Raw genomic sequence first — 22159 nt, 5'->3', positions numbered from 1 at the left:
TATGAAATATCAACTATCTTTTCTTTCCAATTTATACTCACCTTATTATTTTATTTTATCCAGTATTTAACGAGCTACTTTATTATAATTTTCTTGTTAAAATCATGCTTTGTATAACATTGTATTGTACTTACTTTTCCTGTATGTCTTTACAATATGTACTTGCCAATATATCTTACATCAAGCAAATATTATAATAAAGTTGTTGATTAATGGGTACTAGAAAAGCAAACTCGATATAACAAATTATATATATATGACCCTGTTTACATATTGATTAGTGTTTAGTGTGAGTTTATACATTTGTAACAAATGTATGAAGTCGTACTAAACATTAATCAATATGTAAACAGGCCCTGTAGGTATGAATATTGACGTTAATGCTTGTTGTTCAGATTTACAGATGGCGCTTCAAAATGGATACAAAAAAGTTCCACGAGAGGGCTCTCTTTCTCCTATATATTATACTACTCTTTGGTTGGCACCATGGAGTATAGAGTAAACCTACCTCTAGTCCTCTACCTTATGTCTACCTTCCATAGTTGGCATTGGCACTCGGCATTTTGATTTTGACAGCTATATTGTATTGATTTCTTCTAGTTAAATCAGCCCCATATCCCTGACATCCAAAATTTCTCACCAAAAACTAGTTCTTAGTTAATTTAAAACTTTGATCAGAGTTCGTCATGGCAGCGAAAGTTCAAGAAGCTCAGCAACACTGCAGAGCCGCAGAAAAATAGTAAGTAAGAACAGAAATTGTATTGATTTTCCTTTAAATATCATATTTCGCTAATATTGTAAGTCACTATCTTGATAGTAACGGTCTGTAAGTGTCTACAAGAAACGTTATAGAAAAATAAAGTGGTTTTACTGCCCCAATGCTTAACTACAGGGTTACTTAAGTTACTTTAGCAGTATGTATGTTTGAATCCCTGTTATAAGTAATAATGTTGAAAATACTGAGCCGTTTTCGATTAATTATTTATTTTATTTTTATTTTTTATTTTTATTTGAAAATATGTTACATGACTTTACAGAAATCCAATGCGCCATGAAACTTAAAATTAACATTAAACAAACAGGTTATTAAAAATAACAATCAGGTACAAACAAATATTTACAAATAACACAATTACAAATAACTATTACTAATTAAACTTTCACGGATGTAGGCCTCGCATCCATCACCTCACAGAATCTCAGGCATTCATTTCTCACAGACGCCCATCGCCACGCAAACAGGTCGCACTCGGGTGCTGATGCCAAGAGAGCATTCAACTGTGTGAGGGCACGGAGCAGCGGAGAGTTGAGGCGCGACACGGTGCGTCTCTCCGGCAAAGCCAACAGATCGCGTCGCCGCGGTCTGAGGGCTATCCTGGGGATGTCCGGTACATGTAGTCGCACGAGTCGACTCACCAGTTCTGGGCAGTCTGAATCACCGTGCAGGGTCCGACACGCAAACGTCAATAAGCTAAGGTTACGTCTCACCTCCAAAGAGTTGTAACCTAAGGCCCCAAGGAGATACTTCGTCGGATAGAGAAACGGGTAATAGCCAAACATTTTTTTGTATAAAAACCTTAAAAAGGCTTTTTGTACCTTTTCAAGAAGCAAACTGTAGGTAGATTCGTAGGGATGCCAAACGATCGATGATGTCTCAAGCTTGCTTCTTACTAGCGCATTATAGACAAGCCTGATCGCAACAGGGTCGTTAAATTGACGAAGGTTGCGTACAACGAAGCCCAGTCTTCGAAAGCAGTCGCTAGCAAGCGTCGAGATATGCTCGTGGAAAGTAAGCCGCGTATCGAAGACCACACCCAGATCTTTAATAGAGCACACGCGGTTTATAGGCTCGGACCCCAGCACATATTGTGCATGCAACGGCATATGAGCACGGCTGAAAGTGCAGACGCAACATTTAGCCGGGTTGAACAGCAACTTGTTTTCGGTGCTCCAGAGAAAAACCGAGTCGATGTCCCTTTGTAACGACTCACAGTCAGTACTCTGCTCCACTCCATATACCAACTTAAGGTCATCTGCATATAGGAGACACTGAGCCGATTGAAGGACTGACCTGAGGTCGTTTATCATGATCCCAAATAAGAAAGGACCTAATATGGAGCCTTGACTGACCCCAGACCGGGTATGATAAGGGGCCGAGACAAAGCATCCATGCTTGACATACTGCTGCCGATCGCGTAGATAACTAGCGAAGAATGACAACAATGCGGGAGAAAAGCCAATCCGATCCAGTTTCGCCAACAACACATCGTTATCCACGCGATCGAAAGCCTTACTGAAATCAAAATAAAGGACATCGACTTGGATACCTCTATCCAGGTGCTCAGATATGCTATCAGCCAAAATTAATAGGTTGGTGTTAACCGAGCGACTATGTCTGAATCCATGTTGTGCGTCACATAAAAATGGCTTTACCTGTGCGCATAGAGTTCGGTGGACTATTGACTCAAAGAGCTTGGCCAGAGTGGAAAGGACGGCAATGGGCCTATAGTTTTCCACGATTGTGGCGTCATTTGCCTTTGGTATAGGTCTCACCCTCGAGAGTTTCCAGCGAAGAGGGTATGACCCAGTACAAAGTGCCAAATTAAAGATGAAGTGTAAAGGGACTTTAAGGTAATCCATACATCCCTTTACAACGTACGCTGGCAAGTTGTCCGGGCCCACCGCACACTTGGATTTAAGACGCTTTATCCCCGATACAACCTGTTCCATCGATACTGCATCTATATGGATGTAGTTGGCACTACGGTTAACATACTCAGTTCCCCGTACGTTAGGATCCAGAAGCGGGGTGTCAGGCAAAAATACCCCAGAGAAATAGCTCGCAAACGCATCAGCTACCTCAGCTCCAGTAAACAGCTTTCCATCTAACTTCACACTACTAGCGAACCCTCCCGTCGACTTCAGGCTGTCCAAGTGCTGCCAAAACGCCCTCGGATTATCCTTTACCTTGGTCTGAATTCTACCGATGTAGTCGTCGTAGGCTGAGGCTATTCGTCCTTTCAACTCAGACCTCAATTTTGCGAACACGTTATAAGACTCTTTGTAATTCGTGCGTTTCCATTCTCGGTGCAGGTCACTTTTTAGCCTCAGGTCATTAATGAGGTCTGCGGTGAACCAAACAGGATATCGTCTACTAGGCTTTCTCGGACGACTTCGTTTAGGAACGCAAGTGTCAAAGATTCCGTACAATATTTGGTAAAAGCTATTTACAGCACCGTCGACATTCCCAGCACTGAGAACTTCCTGCCAGTTCACCTCCGAGACTAATTTGTATATGAGCTCGTAATTACCTTTAGCGAAGTTCCAGTCCCGCTCCATTTCTACATTACTCGGAGCTAATCTTTCAGTCGAGGGACGGCGCGTCAAACTGTTTGTTGGAATTGAAATCTCCAAAGGAGGGTGATACGCGTCAGATCTCGGAACCAGACCACCTCCCGACAACTCACTCACGGTACTCGAGATGGTCTCCGACACCAGCACAACATCTAACTTGCCGCCATATGCATTCATCACCTCATTCGTCTCTTTTAAACCGCATACCGCTAAAAAATAACAATAGTAAGTTAAGACATTTTGGGATGTATATGCCGGATTCAAGTTTAAGTCACCGACTACCAGCACTACAGACTTTAATGTCTCAACCACTGACTCTACTTTCTGGAACCATCTCAAATAAGTTTCATCGTTTGCGTTAGGAGGAATGTACACCGCGCACAAATATAATGTAACTTGGTCAATAACACACGAAGCCCATAAATCCTCTCCGCTTGGGGTTTCGAAGTCTCGACATCGCTGGAGAAGGACTCCTGGTCGCGCAGCGAGGAGCACGCCGCCGCCGCGCGCGCCCGTGGCGCGGTCCCGGCGCAACACACTCCACCCGCCGCACATGAGCTCAGCATCGTTGACAGCATCAGTAAGGAACGACTCAGTTACTGCAACCACATCGCATTCCAAAGATAGTAGGTTTTGTCTAAAGAAGCTAAGCTTCGTGTTGAGTCCCCTTACATTTTGGTACACGACGTTTATCTTCGACGGTGCTTTCTCTCTGGCGATCGGAGTTACGTGGGTCGGTGCGGTAGTTAAGCGATTTTCGAAAAAACCAGGCCTTCACACGGGCGTTCTCGGGCCACACCTCTGCCGAAAGACATCTATCGTACAGTTCTCCCGGGACTCCAATCTTGTACGATTTGTAAGCCCCTTTAGGCTTGAGCTCCTGAACCGTGCAAGTTTTTTCGGGACACATTGATTTTAAATAATCACGAATTTCGTCCGCGCCCGAAATCATATTCCATAGGTGTATATATTTCTGGGACTCTACCGCTTTTAGTGACGTGACTTCGGGTCCTGCGGTACAACGCAGAGAGGAGAAACGTTTATTTGCGGGTCTGGCCTCCTTGCCCTTGACAGTGACTGCGGCTGGGCTTCTGGTTTCCGTAGGAGTGGTATCTATTTCTCCATCTGTAGGAGTCGCATTAATGAGGTATTACAGTGTGTACGCTCAGTAGGCATATTATTATGCTACATTTTTTACTGACTTCCATTATAGGAGCTTGTGATACCACAGAATAAATAATAGTACTACCGTACAGAAAGGAAACTTCCTACAAAACCGAAGTTTGACAGCGGTTCAGGGTCGAATCATGCTGTCCCTTTCTAATATATGGCACTATCCCTTTCGGCTATTTAGGGTTGTCAAAATTCAAGTCATTGTCTTATCTGTGTCAAGTTGTGCTAACCCTAATAATTGGAGCAATGCTAAGCCGAACAGAGCCGTGTTTACCCGAAGCGAAGAGTTTCGCACCGACTTTAGTTACATTATTTCACAGTTTTAAAACTATTTACCTGTACTTAGTCAGCCTTGTGAGCCTTAGCAATTATGATTTAGTTTCTGCATTCTGCAAGCTATGCGAATTTTTAGTGTTTTTACAAGCTTCTATTTAGTTTCACCTGTCCCGTTCTGTCTGTAGTCAAATTTTGCAAGTTAAATTTGACCCTGTTCCCAGTTACCAATGAAGCTGTAAGTTGGTTGAAAATGCAATATTGTTACCATCGAACTGATCTGATGATGGAGACAGGAGGTGGTTGGAACTCTCTGATAAATCAATGCAACCTGATTGTGTTTGGGGTTGTTAGAATTGTCTTGACGAGTATTTGTTGCTTGTGGAAAGAAAAATACATTCAGCCATAAAAGCTTGTATCAAAAATTACATTTTTGACAAAACTTATTCTAATCATCCCAACAGTTTTTGAATTTATTCCTATTAACACATTTGCATATGCTTTTAATCTTGTTTTTGTAGTCTTAGTTAAGTTTAACTGAGCAATTTATTTTCTCAGATATATTTAAAATGCATGCATAAATTTAAAAGCGACAAAACAATCCATATGGCAGTAAATATGTGACTCCAATATTTTCCTCTTATAATCTGTGTGGAAAGTGAATAGTCATGGAATTTATGGGAATTATGATTCTTTTCTTTGCACACAGACTATATTTGTAGTCATAAGTTTATTAGGGTTCCGTACCCAAAGGGTTGAAACGGGACCCTATTACTAAGACGTCACTGTCCGTCTGTCTGTCACCAGTCATGAACCGTGATAGCTAGACAGTCAAAATTTTCACAGATTTATTTCTGTTGCGGATATTACAAAAAATACTAAAAAGTACGGAACCCTCGGTGGGCGAGTCCGACTCGCACTTGTCCGGTTTTTTTTTTTGTAAAAGTTTGCTACGCAAGTCGTTTATCAGTTTTTTTTGCTTTTGCGAATTAATTACGAAAAATTTAGCAACGCAATTTTCACAATTTTTAGTGTTCCGTGCAAAACTTTGTTACAAACGGAACACTTATGGGTTCACTTCTGTCTTGCAAATAATTTTCATCTACAACTCTAAAAATACAGTAGGCCGAGCACATGATTGACGCAGCAGTATCTCGCCGCGAGAAAGACTACCTGTCTTTTACTAACTGTATGAATTAAAGATGCTCTCGCGCCAATCTTGTGCTAGCCCGGCGGCAGGCGTTTTAATAAAACTCGATCTTACAAATACAAATGAGTTTATCTTTCGGTTTTTACATTTTATAATATAATTTTTTGATTCTTAATCTGTTTCCATATTATCTAGTTTCTTATGTTTTGTTTTATGTATTCTTGCTTTGTTAATTGTTAAAATTTAGTTTCTCGGTGTATTGGTGTAAATAAATATGTCAATTGCTGACTTTGCCTAAGCGAAATACGTATTCAAATAGAAGACTTCTTGCCCTATGACGGTCCAACAAAAAAAAAATGCCGGTCTTCTCCACTTTGACGTTTGCTGTATTTCCGGCGAATGAATAGAATAGAATATCTTTATTTTGCTTTAAAATGTGGTACAAGAGATGTTGTAAAATTATATCGTGGTCACACACATTCCACCAGAAACTGGCATGCAAAATTTAAAATACCTAAACAAAGAAAGCATGCAACGGTACGCATTTAGAGTACTTAAAACTAATATTTTCATGCTCTTAAATCTAGCGTATCGAGCGTAGCGTAGCGTATCGTAGTGTAGCGTAACGTAGCGTAGCGTCTTCTCCACATTGACGTTTGCTGTATTTCCGGCAAATGGAATACATATTTCCGGCAAATGGAATACATAAAATGTTAACCAATGTATGTGCAATTTCCTCGCAGCCTTAAAACATCATTTCTCCGATGGAAGCCAGACTACGATTCGGCGGCGGACGAATATAACCAAGCAGGTATGTGAAACATAGAATGCCCGACTTTGAACCTTGTTGTATAGTAAATTGGGATGAATTTCGTTTATGGGGCATTTTCTATGAAAAGGGACCTTATTGTCGATGGCGCTTACGCCGCACAGCGTCGCGCGGCATTATATTTATATCGGAGCATCGTTATTAATGGCGTAAGTGCCATCGACAATGAGGTCCTTTTTTACAGAAAATACCACTTATTTGAAAAAAAAACAATAAAATAAAAGAATTGCTACTTTATTTGGTATATGAAAGGTTCTAAGTACATTGAAACGGAGTGTATAGTCTTTTTCCAAGCTGGCCCTTACGGCTAACTCATTTTCTAACAGTACCTAACACACGTACGTGCTACTTACCTGCATAAAATATATTGACAGTGCACTGTCAGTATGTCAATTTCCTTAAATTTATCTATAAGTGAGTCTCTATGGTCACAGAATAAGTAATAGTATTATCATACAGAACGGCCACGCACCGTCCCGCCCCGAATCGAATTACCTCGCCCCGCGACAGAAATCTGGCGGACTTCTGGCGTACTCTTAGTACTATTTTTAAGCAACTTACTCACACTATGACGCATGACGCGTGTACAGACGTGCCGTTCACACATAGAAACGCAAGTGATTTTTGATGTATAGCGTGTCCGCCCTGTGCTATGGTTCATTTTATATATTGCTCGAATAGCCCTCTTCTGCAGAACAAAAATGTTATTTGTCTCTGACGCACCGTCCCACAGTGCGAGGGCTGATCCGAAAGTTGTTAGCTGCTCCGGCTCTACTATATACATATAACATTATTTATCGATTTATACATTAGCAGAAGAAACAGAATAATTAGTCCCGGGTAAATTTTAGTTCGATTTTCAAAGATTTCAATACGAAATTAATTTAATTGTGCCTAAAATTGCCGTTTTTTCTAAGGAATTCGTAACTCCATACAAAACAGCTTTCAGTTAAAAATATATAATTAAAAATATATATTCGAATTAATTAAAAAAAAACATAGCCATAATTAGCATTGAAATATCCCTCACAATGGTATTTAAATAATATTGTGATCGCATGAGTAGAGCCGGAGCAGCTAACAACTTTCGGATCAGCCCTCGTAAAATACCATATAACATAACGCTATGGTGTATTCTATTATATGTGTGTAAACAGGGCCGGATCTAGGGTAGAGCGAGTGGAGCGGCCACTCTAGGCGCTGGATGGCAAGGGGGGCGCCAAAATGCCAAAACAGAAAAAAAAAAAAGATATAAAAGACGCGAGTGTGACGCGGGCCCAGAATACGGTTCGTTTTGCTTTGGGTAAAAGCAACGAAGGGCGCCAAAACCCGATTTCGCTCTACCCTGATCAAGGACTCGGGCTGGCACTGTGTGTAGATGTAACACTTCTTTTATTTCAAGTCTTAACCATGTTTACTTTCACCAGCTCAATGCTACCGGATCGCCCGCGACCTCCAGAACTCAAAAGAATGTCACCTGAAGGCCTCAGAGAACTATAATAAGCACAAGGCGTTCTTCCATGCCGCGAGGGCTCTGGAGAATGCCATACTGGTCAGCAAGGAGACCAGTTCTGCTGAGGAGGTGAGACTATCTCATAAGGCCCTTGTGACCCTTGTCATTTAAAAATAAATAAATATTACAGACATTACACAAATTGATTAACGCAGCGTACTACGTAGGCGAACAACACGTGAACGCGAAGCGGCGCGGCGCGGGGTGAATCAATCCTTCGATACCTATAGAAGTGTCCTACGTGGGCGATCTCGTTGCGAACGCGAACGCTTTGGGCCGGCCGCGCCGCGTTCGCGAGTGTTCGCCTACGTAAGACGCAGCGTAAGTCCCACAGTAAGCTCAATAAGGCTTGTGTTGGGGGTACTTAGACAACGATATATCTAATATATGTAACGTTTTCAACCAAAAGATATCACATTGTCGCTAATCAATAAGGTTGATTTCAAATTGAAGATATATGGAAATAGCTCCTTATTGACAACCGACAATAAGTGCCCTTTTGGTTGAGAATGGCACATATAAATATAAAACACCCAGGAACGAGTATCCGTGCTCATCACACTAATAAATGCCCTTACCGGGATTTGAACCCAGTACCATCGGCTTCATAGGCAGAATCTTTAGTCACTACCCAGTACCCACTATGCCAGACAAGTAGTCAAATGATTGATTATCTTCAAAATGGAGGTAATAGGATAGTTGACACATGTTTTTATTTTATAACTAGATAAAGATAAGATAAGATAAAATTTATTTCATTGAAAAATATTCAAAAATAAAAATAAAAACAATCATAATACGCTTAAATAGTTACTTAAAAACTATAAATGTACAATCATGGTTTAGAAAAGTAAACATAAAATTTAAGAGGCTCTAACATATTTTACATAAATATCTAAACTAAGTAACTTAATACTTGTATCTTAGGTACTAAACTAGGTCAACTAAATAGGCGGCGGGCGGGCGGGCGGTCAACTAAGGGGGCGGATTGAAAATCAGCGCTGTGCGGTCAATTCCTGGTGAAGTGGCTGGCGCAGCATATGCTGAGCCCGCTCCTTTTGTCGCGCATGCCAATTTTTTATGTTATTCGTTTCCTGTAATTTCTCTTCTGTTGTGTGGCAATAAATGTTTTCTTATTCTCATTCTTAAATCTAGCTAAATAGATAGAAAATGAGCAATTTATCACAACAAAATTCGAAACTTAAAAAACATATGGGACTAATAAAAAAATAACCTCTGTTTTGAAAAAAACTTTTTTTTAAATTCAAATAAGAAAAAAAATTACGGTACCATTCGATTCATTACATTTTATTCAAAAAAACACGCAACATTACACCGACCAAATCGCAATTAGCTGACCAAGGGCGGGTTTAAATTCAGTAAGCTGTACCAGCACCTTTTTCATTACTTACACAATCAAATTGTTGCACAATGTTTAGATAAATACTTACCTACTTGCCCTCCTCCTAAGACCCACCATAGAAAGTTTTTAAATTTTTAATTTGAACCTTGTGCTATAAGTAAATTGGAACGAATTTCGTTTGTTTTACAACGCAGTGAAACAAAAGAAATGCTACTTTATTTGTTTCATAAAAGGTTCAAATTAGATTGCAATGAATATGTATATTTTAATGTACATTTAGACTCACGAGGTTATACCTAAGATGGACTAATTAAACCTACCTTTATAACTGAGAACAGCTGTAAAAAGTAATGAAACAAATGCATTTGTACTAAAATTAAGATTTTAATTTTGATTATCTTTGCTGACTCGATATTGATTTGATGGGAACAGTTTGTATACACGTGTCTGAAATTGTATAATAATTACTATCCCCAGGTGTATAATCTAGCTACTGAAGCAGCCAGCCTGTACCAGCAGCAGGGTTCCGGCGACTCCGCCGCTTTATGCCTAGACAAGGCCGCCAAAATCATAGAGGAGCGCTCACCGGAGATGGCCTACAAACTGTTTGCTCAAGCGGCCGATGTGTCCTCAGTAAGTAATGAATAAAAGTAATAAATAATAAATATTTATCATTAAAAAATATTTTTCTCCTATAGGCAGCGTGCATGAATTCAGTACCGGCCAATAATATATCACCTCCCTGTTTTTACGGTATAACTTTTTTTATATATTTGTGAGTGACTTCCACCTCACTGTTTTAGGTAGTCTAGTAGTATTCCTTTGTACGGGCGATGAGAAAAATTTGTCTCATGTAATGGTTTTTTCATAGGTTTTTTTTTTTATGTATTTGAAACTTAATTTTTTTACTAGAGGGTTTTTAATAATATGCTGAGTATTGTAATTTACAGTATTTCATTGTAATATTCATCATATATTTGTATAAAATGACTAGTAAAATGTGGTATTTTTTCTATAAAAAGGGACCTTATTGTCGATGGCGCTTACGCCATTATAAACGATGCTCCGATATTAATACAACGCCGCGCGACGCTGTGCGGCTTAAGCGCCATCGACAATAAGGTCCATTTTCATAGAAAATGCCCCAAATATGCAATCTGCAAACTAACCTATATTGTTTACTCTATACAAGCCCATACAAAAACACTCAAAGATGATATATTATTGGCCGGTACTGTATAGGGGGGAGCCGTCAGATTTTTGGCGCCAGGCGTAAATGTGAAGTTTATGCTTCCGGTGTAGCCCACAAGATGGCAGAACCTACTATGCACAAGAAAACGTACGAGAACGGTACATGTTAGCACTTGTAATGTTTGTTTCTGATTCAGGCCACGAGAGACCCTCCAACGTGCACATGTCCCTATATGCTCGGAAATTTTCGTCTTATCGTAGAAAAAATTGTGTGTTTGCTTGATGCTCTGGTGATTGTGCCGTCCATGGCAAACCAAGTACATAGTTGGTTAATTATCAACAACAAAGTCCGAATGATGAACTAATGGTACACTGCGTCGAAGATATTAGTCTTATAGGAAAGTTAATTTTTTTCTTAATACCACTGCAGATAACTGATCGAACTTTTTTATCAGGGTGAAAGCAGTCAACACCAGGGAGCAGAATACATCGGCAAGGCGTCCAGGATTCTAGTCAAGTTGCAATGGTAATTCAAATTTCCAATAGGGATGTTGACATGTATCGCGAATATATAAAACTAGCTTTTGCCCGCGACTTCGTCTGCATGGACTTAGTAACCCCAGCAAGAGTAAGAATAGCGCCTGGAGAAAGTCTTATAGAAATTATTCAATTTGAGCATATTATGCACACAAATTAGCAGACACTTCATTAATTTTTTTTATTTTTTTTTAATCAGAAATGCAGTGCGGCAGTATGAGTATGACAGATGAAACACACAATACTAACTGTTTTAACTATTAAAATTTGATTAATATGAGTTTCTTTTTTTTCTCGCAAGTGTGTTGAAAAACGTCGTATGAAACGCGTGTGCATTGGTCATTACACACATCGGCTTTCTTATTGCGCGCTCGCTTACAGCTCGCGCGCACAATATCGCCTCGTGTGTAATGACCAACTTAGCACACTTGTATCATAATGTACTATTATTATATGATTTCAAGAAGAAAGCCTTTGAAAATTTTATATTATTACTCAGGTACGACCAAGCTGTGGACAGTCTTCGGAGGGAAATCGGTTTCCACCAGGAGAGCGGGAACACGGGCGCTATCGGCCGTCTCACCGTGGCCGTTGTTCTAGTCCAACTAGCCCGTGGCGATGCCGTAGCGGCAGAGAAAGCGTACAAGGTACCGATACCGTTACAGTCCTCGCAGGAATATGGCTTTATTCTCATAGAAATCGGGCGCCATCGGCCGTCTGGCCGTGGCCGTTGTAAAGTATGAATTTTCTCAAATGATTTTTACGCCTCAGACCCTAATCCGTTAAACAAAAGCCTTTGTTTCTTTTATGGAGAAGCGCCTTAGTCGCGTGCCGAGCGCGTGCCAAAGCAACCATGTCTTTAAAAAGCAACTATCGTGATATTCGTGATAGTATTAAGGTTCATAATGTAACAGCTCATTCTGAGATAACGAGTTTGGGTAATGAATGACGATCGGTTGCCTGTGTGGCCTCAGAATACAGAGCTGCTACATAAATTTGAACCATATTAATACGACGGTAAAATTTCTTTTTAAACGAGTTTGTTCCCGTTCAGTCAGTAGCGGTAGCATTGGTAACCGCTTAACAAAAGAAACAGAGGCTTTAGTTTAACAGATTAGGGTGTTAGGCGTAAAAATAATTTGAGAAAATTCATACTATACTTGTCCAACTAGCCCGGGACACTGTAGCAGCGGAGAAAGCGTACAAGGTATGACATTTACAGTCTTACAGTCTTTGCAAGAATATGGTTTTATGTTCGTAGAAAAATAGCAATACAACCGTAATTAACCGTAACTCTACTCAGAATCAGAATCACAAACTATGGATAACAGGAGAAAAAAAGTGTCCCAATTTTTTCCATTGGGACATTATACCTATGGCCAATAGTCAGAAACGCTACTTTAGATGCTGACTGTATCTTGCTACTGCCTTGGACATGGCAATTGCCAATACCTGGTTCCAAAAAAGGGATGAACACCTGATAACCTACAAAAGTGGCAATCACGCCACGCAGATTGATTATTTCCTTGTGAAGCGAAATAAGATCAACTGTATCAAAGACAGTAAAATAATACCAGGAGAACACCTTACTTCACAGCATAGGCTGCTTGTAATCGATGTAAACATTAAAATCCAGTTTTGTATCAGAACCGAACGGCCCCCTGCAAAGATAAGATGGCATATGCTAGAGAAGAATGAATGTGCTATAAAGTTTAAAGAACGTGTGATAGATAAAATGATAGAAATGAATGGAATGGAAGGATTGAATGCAAACGAATGTTGGAACGAGATGGCAAATTATATACGAAGAGTAGCAAAAGATGTCTTGGGAGAGTCGAAAGGGAAAGGTGTGATAGATAAGGAAACGTGGTGGTGGAATGAGGAGGTACAGGGAGTATTAAAGAAAAAGAAGCAGGCATTTAAAGAATGGCAAAGTGTTGAAACTGGGCAGGAAGTTGAGAAGGAAATAAAGAGGACAGAGTATATAGAATGTAAGAAGAAAGCAAAGCGTGCAGTTGCTATAGCCAGAACCGCAGCACAGGACAATTTGTACGAGTCTTTAAATAGCCCTAAAGGCGAAAAGCAGCTGTACCGCCTAGCGAAAGCGAGAGAAAGAAGTTCTCGGGATATGGCTCATATAAAATGTGTGAAAGATGATGCAGGTAAGGTGATTACGAAAGATGAAGCGATAAAAGAACGTTGGAAAGTCTACTTCGAAAGGTTGATGAATGAAGAAAATGAATGGGGCAGGGTGCTAGAGCACAGGCTGATAAATATGGGTGCAGTGAAAGAAATATGTATGGATGAAGTAAGAACGGCTGTGAGAAGTATGAAAAATGGAAAATCTGTAGGACCAGATGATATACCAGGAGAGGTATGGAAGTTATTGCGTGAGGATGGATGTATGTGGCTGACTTTATTCTTCAATAAGTTGTTGCATGAAGAAACAATCCCCGACGAATGGTGTGACAGTTTGCTGGTGCCCATTTTTAAAAACAAAGGGGATGTACAGGAATGCAACAACTATAGAGGAATAAAGCTCATGTCACATAGCATGAAAATATGGGAAAAAGTGATAGAGAGACGCCTGAGAGATGAGAGTGATATAACACAAAACCAGTTCGGGTTTATGCCGGGGAGAGGTACAACAGACGCCATTTTTGCACTTCGCCAAATGTGCGAAAAATACAGACATGCTAAAAAGAACCTGCATATGGTGTTTGTTGACCTCGAAAAAGCATACGATCGAGTACCCCGAGAGGTTTTGTGGTGGGCTCTGAAAGAGAAATGCGTGCCTGGGAAGTATGTGGAGCTAATCCGGTCAATGTACAACCGATGTTGTACACGCGTCCGGTCAGCAGCTGGCACCACCGACAGGTTCAGTGTCACAGTAGGCTTGCACCAGGGATCGGCTTTAAGCCCTTACCTCTTCCTGCTAGTTATGGACGCACTGTCATCGGACATACAGGAGGAGGCACCTTGGTGTATGCTGTTTGCTGATGACATTGTGCTTGTAGGTGAAAACGAACTAGAGGTGCAGAGCAGACTTGAGAAATGGCGGCAAAAATTGGAGAATGTTGGCCTAAAGATCAGCAGATCTAAAACAGAACACATGTTCTGCGATTTTGGCGGTCTCTCCAGTTTTGCTGCCATAGAACTCGATAGCGTTACATTGCCGGTCTGCTCCGACTTCAAGTACCTCGGTTCGCTCGTACAGTGCGATGGCGATATTGACCGCGACGTGAAAAACCGGATTAGCACAGGATGGATGAAATGGCGACAGGTTACGGGAACCATTTGTGACGCCCGTATGCCCCTTCGGTTGAAGGGTAAAATTTATAAAACGATCATAAGACCTGTCGTCATGTATGGATCAGAGTGTTGGGCCCTAAAGGTGAAGGATGAAAAGAGATTGCATGTAGCGGAGATGAGAATGTTAAGGTGGATGTGTGGCGTGACGAGAATGGATAGGATAAGGAATGAGTATATAAGAGGAAGCCTGAAAGTTGCACCCATAACAGAAAAAGTAAGGGCAAATCGCCTAGCATGGTACGGGCATGTGATGCGGAGGGATGAAAGTCATGTGACGAGAAAGGTATTAAGAATGAATGTGGAGGGAAGTACGAGGAGAGGAAAACCGAGGAAAAGGTGGATGGACTGTGTGAAAGATGATATGAAACTAACGCAAGTGAATGATGAGATGACGGGTGACAGAGATGTATGGAAGAAAAAGACATGCTGCGCCGACCCCAAGTGAATGGGACAAGGGCAAGCGAATGATGATGTATCTTGCGTTGGCAAATATTGACTTTATTTATATTTCACCAGGAATGGGGTAACAACTGCGAAGTGGCCGAGATGCAAACGATAGAGCAATTACTATCGGCATACGACGAGGAGGACCGCGAGTCCGCCAAGAGAGCCCTAATGTCGCCTTTTATAAGGAGCATGGACGTGGAGTACGCCAGGCTAGCACAGGTAAACAGACAGACAGAACAACTACTATACGAGGAGGACCGCGAGTCTGCCAAGAGAGCCCTAATGTCGCCTTTTATAAGGAGCATGGACTTGGAGTACGCCAGCCTAGCACAGGTAAACAGACAGACAGAACAACTAGTATACGAGGAGGACCGCGAGTCTGCCAAGAGAGCCCTAATGTCGCCTGTTATAAGGAGCATGGACGTGGAGTACGCCAGGCTAGCACAGGTAAACAGACAGACAGAACAGCTAGTATACGAGGAGGACCGCGAGTCCGCCAAGAGAGCCCTAATGTCGCCTTTTATAAGGAGGATGGACTTGGAGTACGCCAGGCTAGCACAGGTAAACATACAGACAGAACAACTAGTATACGAGGAGGACCGCGAGTCCCCCAAGAGAGCCCTAATGTCGCCTTTAATAAGGACCATGGACGTGGAGTACGCCAGGCTAGCACAGGTAAACAGACAGACAGAACAACTAGTATACGAGGAGGACCGTAAGTCCGCCAAGAGAGCCCTAATGTCGCCTTTTATAAGGAGCATGGACGTGGAGTACGCCAGGCTAGCACAGGTAAACAGACAGACAGAACAACTACTATACGAGGAGGACCGCGAGTCCGCCAAGAGAGCCCTAATGTCGCCTTTTATAAGGAGCATGGACGTGGAGTACGCCAGGCTAGCACAGGTAAACAGACAGACAGAACAACTAGTATACGAGGAGGACCGTGAGTCCGCCAAGAGAGCCCTAATGTCGCCTGTTATAAGGAGCATGGACGTGGAGTACGCCAGGCTAGCACAGGTAAACAGACAGACAGAAGACCTAGTACACGAGGAGGACAGCGAGTCCTAATGTCGCCTTTTATAAGGAGCATGGACTTGGAGTACCCCAGGCTAGCACAGGTAAACAGACAGACAAATCAAATCATAGAAACCAAAATGAGGTTGAAATTTTTAATAACTATGGAATTTTACCCTTTCAGTTGGTGCCCCTGCCAGAAGCTTTAGAGCCCACGCCCAGCGCTGGGATCCGTGAGAACGCCGCGCCTTCATACGTCAGTCCCAACGCCTCCAACTATGAGGTAAGTTTACTATAATGCCATGTGTATTGTACCGTGAACGACTCAACTGTACTGCTCGCACGCACGTTGACAACGCCATATACTGTAATGCCGCGCAAGATGTTTGACATCTATAATTTTATTATAGAAATTAAAATGTACAAAAGTAAGTGGGAACTGGGAGTAAGTGGGAAGCGGAACACGCCCTCGCCAGACAAAGAATGAAAGACTTTGGAACAGGCTATCTGGAACCAAAGGAATTCAAAACGCTACCCATAAGGTCCATCATCCGGCATATGGAGATGGTGGGGAAAGCTCTTGAGTAGCGGACGGATCTTTCCTAGGGGGTAACTGCACAAAAGATCCCTATGGGTCGAACTGTATCCGCAAGGGCCCCCGAAATTGTAAGATAAGTAGGAACAAGACGGTTTACACTGCCGCTCAAAATTATTCAGGCACCCTCAATTTTCACCATACAATTGTATACAATAAATGTTTTCCAAATCATACTGTTCGATCGCAGGCTAATGACTTTCTTACGTGTTGGATTGAATTTTTATTTAGGTAAATATATTGAGTCTCAAATTGTTGCCAAAGACACCCTTAAAATTTCGAGTTTACTTTATGCAACGATTTAAAAAACTTATGTACTAGTTCATACAAAATAAAACTATTTTGTACTGGAAAACGATTTATGGATTTTTTTACGCTTGCCATTTGGTAAATAGGCAATGTACATGAATATTCCGCACATCATTTTGAAGCTCGATATGTCTGTTAAATTAAAAAAGTAAACTGCACAAAAAACTGTTACCCGACTGCGACTTAGCGGTATAATTCTGAGAGATCGCATCGGTGCAAATTATGTTTCTTCAACTATACCAGTTTCCTGATTTTGCACTAAATATAAAGGTTTAGGTACAGTCCGGGGCATAAATATATATACATTCCCAGATTCAAAAATATGTGTACGCTCTTACACCTTAGACAATAAAGTCGTGTTCACATATTTTTGAGCCATTTGTCTGGATTGATATTTTTGCCTTCGACTGTATGTATGTATGTATCTCAGATGATTTTTAGGCTTTCGTACCTAAAGGGTAAAAACGGGACCCTATTACTGAGATTACGCTGTCTGTCCGTCTGTCACCAGGCTGTATCTCATCAACCGTGATAACTATCAGACAGTTGAAGTTTTCACAGATGATGTATTTCTGTTGCCGCTACAACAACAAATACTAAAAAGTACGGAACCCTCGGTGGGCGAGTCCGACTCGCACTTGGCCGGTTTTTTGTATATAAACATGCTAACCAACAATATGTATAATGAAATGACATGACAGTCATTTAACAACTATCCATACTAATATTTTAATAACTGTGTATGTTCAAGCGAAATAAATAAATTTAATTGAATTGTCTGTCTTTCTGCTGAACCGATTTAGATGAAATTTGGCATAGAGATAGGTTGAGTCCCTGAGAAGTACATAGGATAGTTTTTATCCCGAAAATCATCCCTTAAGAAAGTAAAAAGCGGGGTGGAATTGAGATAATTAATGAAGTGCCTTCTAATTTGTGTGCATAATATGCTCAAATTGTATGATTGCTATGAGAATTTTTCCAGGCGCTATACTTACTTTAGCTGCTGTTACTAAGTCCGCGCAGACGAAGTCGCGGGCAAAAGCTATTTACTATAATTGTCCATTTGGAAAGTTAACCCCTTACTTCATGTCAAAAATAAAATAAGTATTTGGTTAAAAGTAAACTTTAATAGCTAAAAACATAACAACCATATAAGGCTGCGCATGCAGTAAATGGTTAAGTAGGTAAGTTTAGGTTTAAGATAAAGTTAAGTTACATATCAACCGCTAACACAAACGCAAAGGAGCCTCGTTTGCCAACAAACCACTGTGTGGTTTGGCAGAAGAAAATATGTATTTAGTTGTAACAAAGATAGATATAACTCCGTAATAGATAGATACAGTCTAAGGAAAAAACGTGCCTCGAAAATCAAGAAAATTTGATTCTCGTTCAGAGGGCGCTACTAGTTTTGGCCTACAGTCGTATAGATGGCGTTGACGGTTTCGTTTGTTATTTAACAATTTTAACGCATATCAGTGAAAGAACATGGGTCAAAATCATAAAAAAAATTAATGCAAATAAAAAAAATCATTTATCTATATTTAAATACATTCTGTCGTATTTTTATAAATCTTCATTTTTAGTTTTAAAGTGTGTCGACAGATGGCAGTGAATTTACTAGGGTTACAAAATTTACTATGACAGTACCGCTCTAGTATAAGTTACTCTATGGTTGTAAGTAAGATCTTTGAATAAACGTTTATTTATTTATTTATTTTATTTCAGCGCGCGTCACCAGAAGGGGACAGTCGGCCCGACAACGCTTCGTGCGGAGCTCCCGCGCAACCACCAGAAGAAGAGGAACTGTGTTAGACACTAACGATGAACACATTAGGCCAATACACCCCAGGCCAAAAGTATGGAAACAACGTTGTTTTCTTTAATATCTCATGTTTCTATCTTTGTTGTATATATTTGTAAACTAAGACTTACATTAGGCAAACCCAAAAGATTAAAAATACACGCTTAATATCAAAACATCCTAAAATATTGTCAAAAAGCTAAAAAAAATAAAGTAGGAAAAAGTTACATAATTATACCTACCCTTTAATTACATGATAAAATATTGAATTTGCAACTATCACAGCCAGAGTAATTTACTTTTAAAATGTTCTATTATTATTTTTACCAAATTGTCAATGAGTAGTATAAAATCCATCGCTTAAAAGATCACACTTTTCTATTGAAATACAAGCTTGTTTCCATACTTTTGGCCTGGGGTGTATTTTTGACGTTCCACAGGTAAAGGTACCTTATGGCGGTTGGCGCTTATGTTATTTTTAACTTAAGATGCAACGGATAGTTGTTTGGTCGGATGGGGTATAGAATGGGCGCTCGTCAAGCCATTTTTTTAATTGGCGCTTAAAACTAATTACATTGAGAGCTTCGACGATATTTCTGGGCAGTTTATTATAAACACTTTTCCCCATTACATGGGTGAGCTTATTTGATTTCATAAGTTTGCTACCTACACTAACTAATTTGTCGGCATTCCTAGTGTTAAATTTATCATTCCATTAGTTTTGTAGTTCGATATAATGGCGCTTACGTACATAGCTACTTGCATAAGCATAATTCAAGGCAGTGTGAGTATGCCTAAAGTCTGTCTTTTTATTCCGTAGACTAAAATGACATTTCATGTGTTGCTAGTTTTTTACGTCTTATCAAAGATAGATATAACTCCGTAATAGATGGATACAGTCTAAGGAAAAAAAGTGCCTCGAAAATCACGAAAATTTGATTCTCGATCAGATGGCGCCACTAGTTTTGGCCTACACTCGTATAGAGGGCGTTGACTGTTTCGTTTGTTATTTATAATTTTAACGCATACCAGTGAAAAAACATGGGTCAAAATCATATAAAAATAATTAATGCAAATAAAAAAATCATTTATCCATATTTAAATACATTTTATCGTATTTTTATAAATATTTATTTTTAGTTTTAAAGTGTGTCAACAGATGGCAGTGAATTTACTGGGGTTACAAAATTTACTATGACAGTACCGCTCTAGTATAAGTTACTCTGGTCTTATAAATAGTGATGTGCTACAACCGGTACTAACCGAAAATAAACTATTGGGAGGTACTTATATTTGTTGATGAAGACGAGATAAAACGCACTGAATACATCCGATCACTATACAAGTAAAGTAACGAATGTCGAATACGTAAACCCAAAAATACCAAAATGGCGTTGCGTCAGGTCGGCGATACGTCAATGTCATTTTTTGAATGTTTGAGTAGATTAGTAGTGAGTAGATTTAATTTATTGTTTATTTCCTATCATGTAGCGAGTAGATTTCATTTGTTGATTATTTTGAATCTAAAATTAATTTAATATTTATCGGTTATTCACAAACCGCAATCAAAGATCAGCACTGTTTGTTTTAAGCTGGTCACATTATTTCTACGTTTGACATTTGTGGTTGTCATTTTAGTCTACGGAATTAAAAAAAATACAGACTATAATTTCTTAAACAATTCCTTTGCTGACTTATCTGGAGGTACCCGTGCGATACACCTAACTGCATTACCTGTGGAACTTCACAATTTGTGATTATAAAAACCGGACAAGTGCGAGTCGGACTCGCCCACCGAGGGTTCCGTACTTTTTAGTATTCGTTGTTATACATCATCTGTGAAAATGTCAACTGTCTAGCTATCACGGTTCATAAGATACAGCCTGGTGACAGACAGCGGAGTCTTAGTAATAGGGTCCCGTTTTTACCCTTTGGGTACGGAGCCCTAAAAAGAGGCACCAGCCCAGTTATAATTACGTTTGTTTGTGCGAACTCAATAAATATTTTTATATTTATTATTTATTTATAGAAAAAAACACTTGTGACCGTACCCCGGGGTTTTAGGTGCGGGAATTTCGTGTATTTAATTTAAGGTCAATATCAAACGGTGTCGCCATCTATTCGAGCATATTTTTTTCTTGATTTTCCTTGGCACGTTTGAATCTAAACTTTACTTAATCTTATTAGTTACAAATATTATATCTTTGGTAATTAGTATCTCTTTTTATAGTTTTTAACTATTATTTGTCTGGTGTAAAACATTCCCGCACCCAAAAAACCGGGGTATGCTTATGCTTATGACAAACAAACCGTACAGACAATCATATCATAGGCAAATAGTCTGACCAAGATAACTCTGCATGGCATATGCAATAACAAAGTATGGCATTTCTTCATTTAATGTCATATTCGTATGAAATTATGACGTTTGTGACACCTTCACTATGTTCTTAGTCGGTGCAAAAGTTAGCTTCACATTCATCATAACTCTTCTTAACTAGAATTTTAAAGATAAAAGATAAACATTGCAGTAATATCCCCTATAGGTAATATTATAGTCAAGTAAATGGCTGTTTCTTAATGTTTTTGTACTTAATTGCGCAAATTATTTAACGAATAAAATATTTGCCTTTTTAAGAAATCGCTTTAAGAAGATTATTTATAAATAATATAATTATGAGCAATAATAAATAGAAAATACATTTGTAAAGTTGCACTTTCTATATCAATAAGTTAATTATGTTTTGTGATGAGTAATTTTAAGGAAAAGCTAAAAATGTTATTATAAATAGTATTAGGTAAATACAGATATGTGGCTGGCCTCACATTGGGGTCTGTTTACACATTAATTGTTATTTATTTCGTGTTTATACATTTTCACTAAAACTTGTGTGAACCATAGACATAGTATATACAAGTAGTTATAGACGCGCCACCGAGCGACCGGGGGTAAGAGAAAGAATATTCATATAAAATTTGGGCAGCATAGTTTTCCTCTTTCACTCTTATAAATTTCGGTATTTCGCCATCGCCTCCTACCTATGATGCCACCCGGTCGGTGATAAGGACTATTTTCTCTTTCCTCTTATAGGAATCGCAATAAGACTATCTTTCTCTATCAAAGAGTGTCAGGCCCTTGGTACGAACAATAAACAGTAATTAATGTGTAAACCGGCCCCAATGTGAGGCCAGCCACACATCCGTATTTACCTTAATATGTATATTATGTATTAATAATCAAGTTAAAAATAAAATAATAATAACCTAATATTCACGTTATTGTTGTTTAGCTTAAGAG

General features: G+C 39.7%; 1 protein-coding gene across 1 annotated transcript; it reads left to right on the top strand.

Annotated features, from left to right (window-relative positions):
- Positions 1 to 563: 563 nt before the first annotated feature.
- LOC134754382 (gamma-soluble NSF attachment protein) lies at positions 564 to 21337 on the top strand. The gene is made up of 9 exons (XM_063690685.1): positions 564 to 739; positions 6694 to 6761; positions 8207 to 8361; positions 10133 to 10288; positions 11302 to 11372; positions 11883 to 12030; positions 15212 to 15361; positions 16341 to 16439; positions 18786 to 21337. Exons 1-9 carry the CDS (start codon positions 687 to 689, stop codon positions 18870 to 18872), a joined length of 987 nt encoding a protein of 328 aa, XP_063546755.1. The 5' UTR covers positions 564 to 686; the 3' UTR covers positions 18873 to 21337.
- The last annotated feature ends 822 nt before the right edge of the window (positions 21338 to 22159 follow it).

Source organism: Cydia strobilella, chromosome Z (genome assembly GCF_947568885.1).
Source record: "Cydia strobilella chromosome Z, ilCydStro3.1, whole genome shotgun sequence".
NCBI lineage: Eukaryota > Metazoa > Arthropoda > Insecta > Lepidoptera > Tortricidae > Cydia > Cydia strobilella.
The sequence above is the reverse complement of the archived record's forward strand: the minus strand, read 5'-3'. Positions and strand labels throughout refer to the sequence as shown.

Bases quoted from the DNA above. Each gene is read 5' to 3' on its own strand.
- LOC134754382 (XM_063690685.1), top strand. From the start codon at position 687: ATGGCAGCGAAAGTTCAAGAAGCTCAGCAACACTGCAGAGCCGCAGAA. The intron at 740-6,693 runs GTAAGTAAGAAC...ATTTCCTCGCAG, and splicing joins TGCAGAGCCGCAGAAAAATA to CCTTAAAACATCATTTCTCC. The intron at 16,440-18,785 runs GTAAGTTTACTA...ATTTTATTTCAG, and splicing joins CCAACGCCTCCAACTATGAG to CGCGCGTCACCAGAAGGGGA.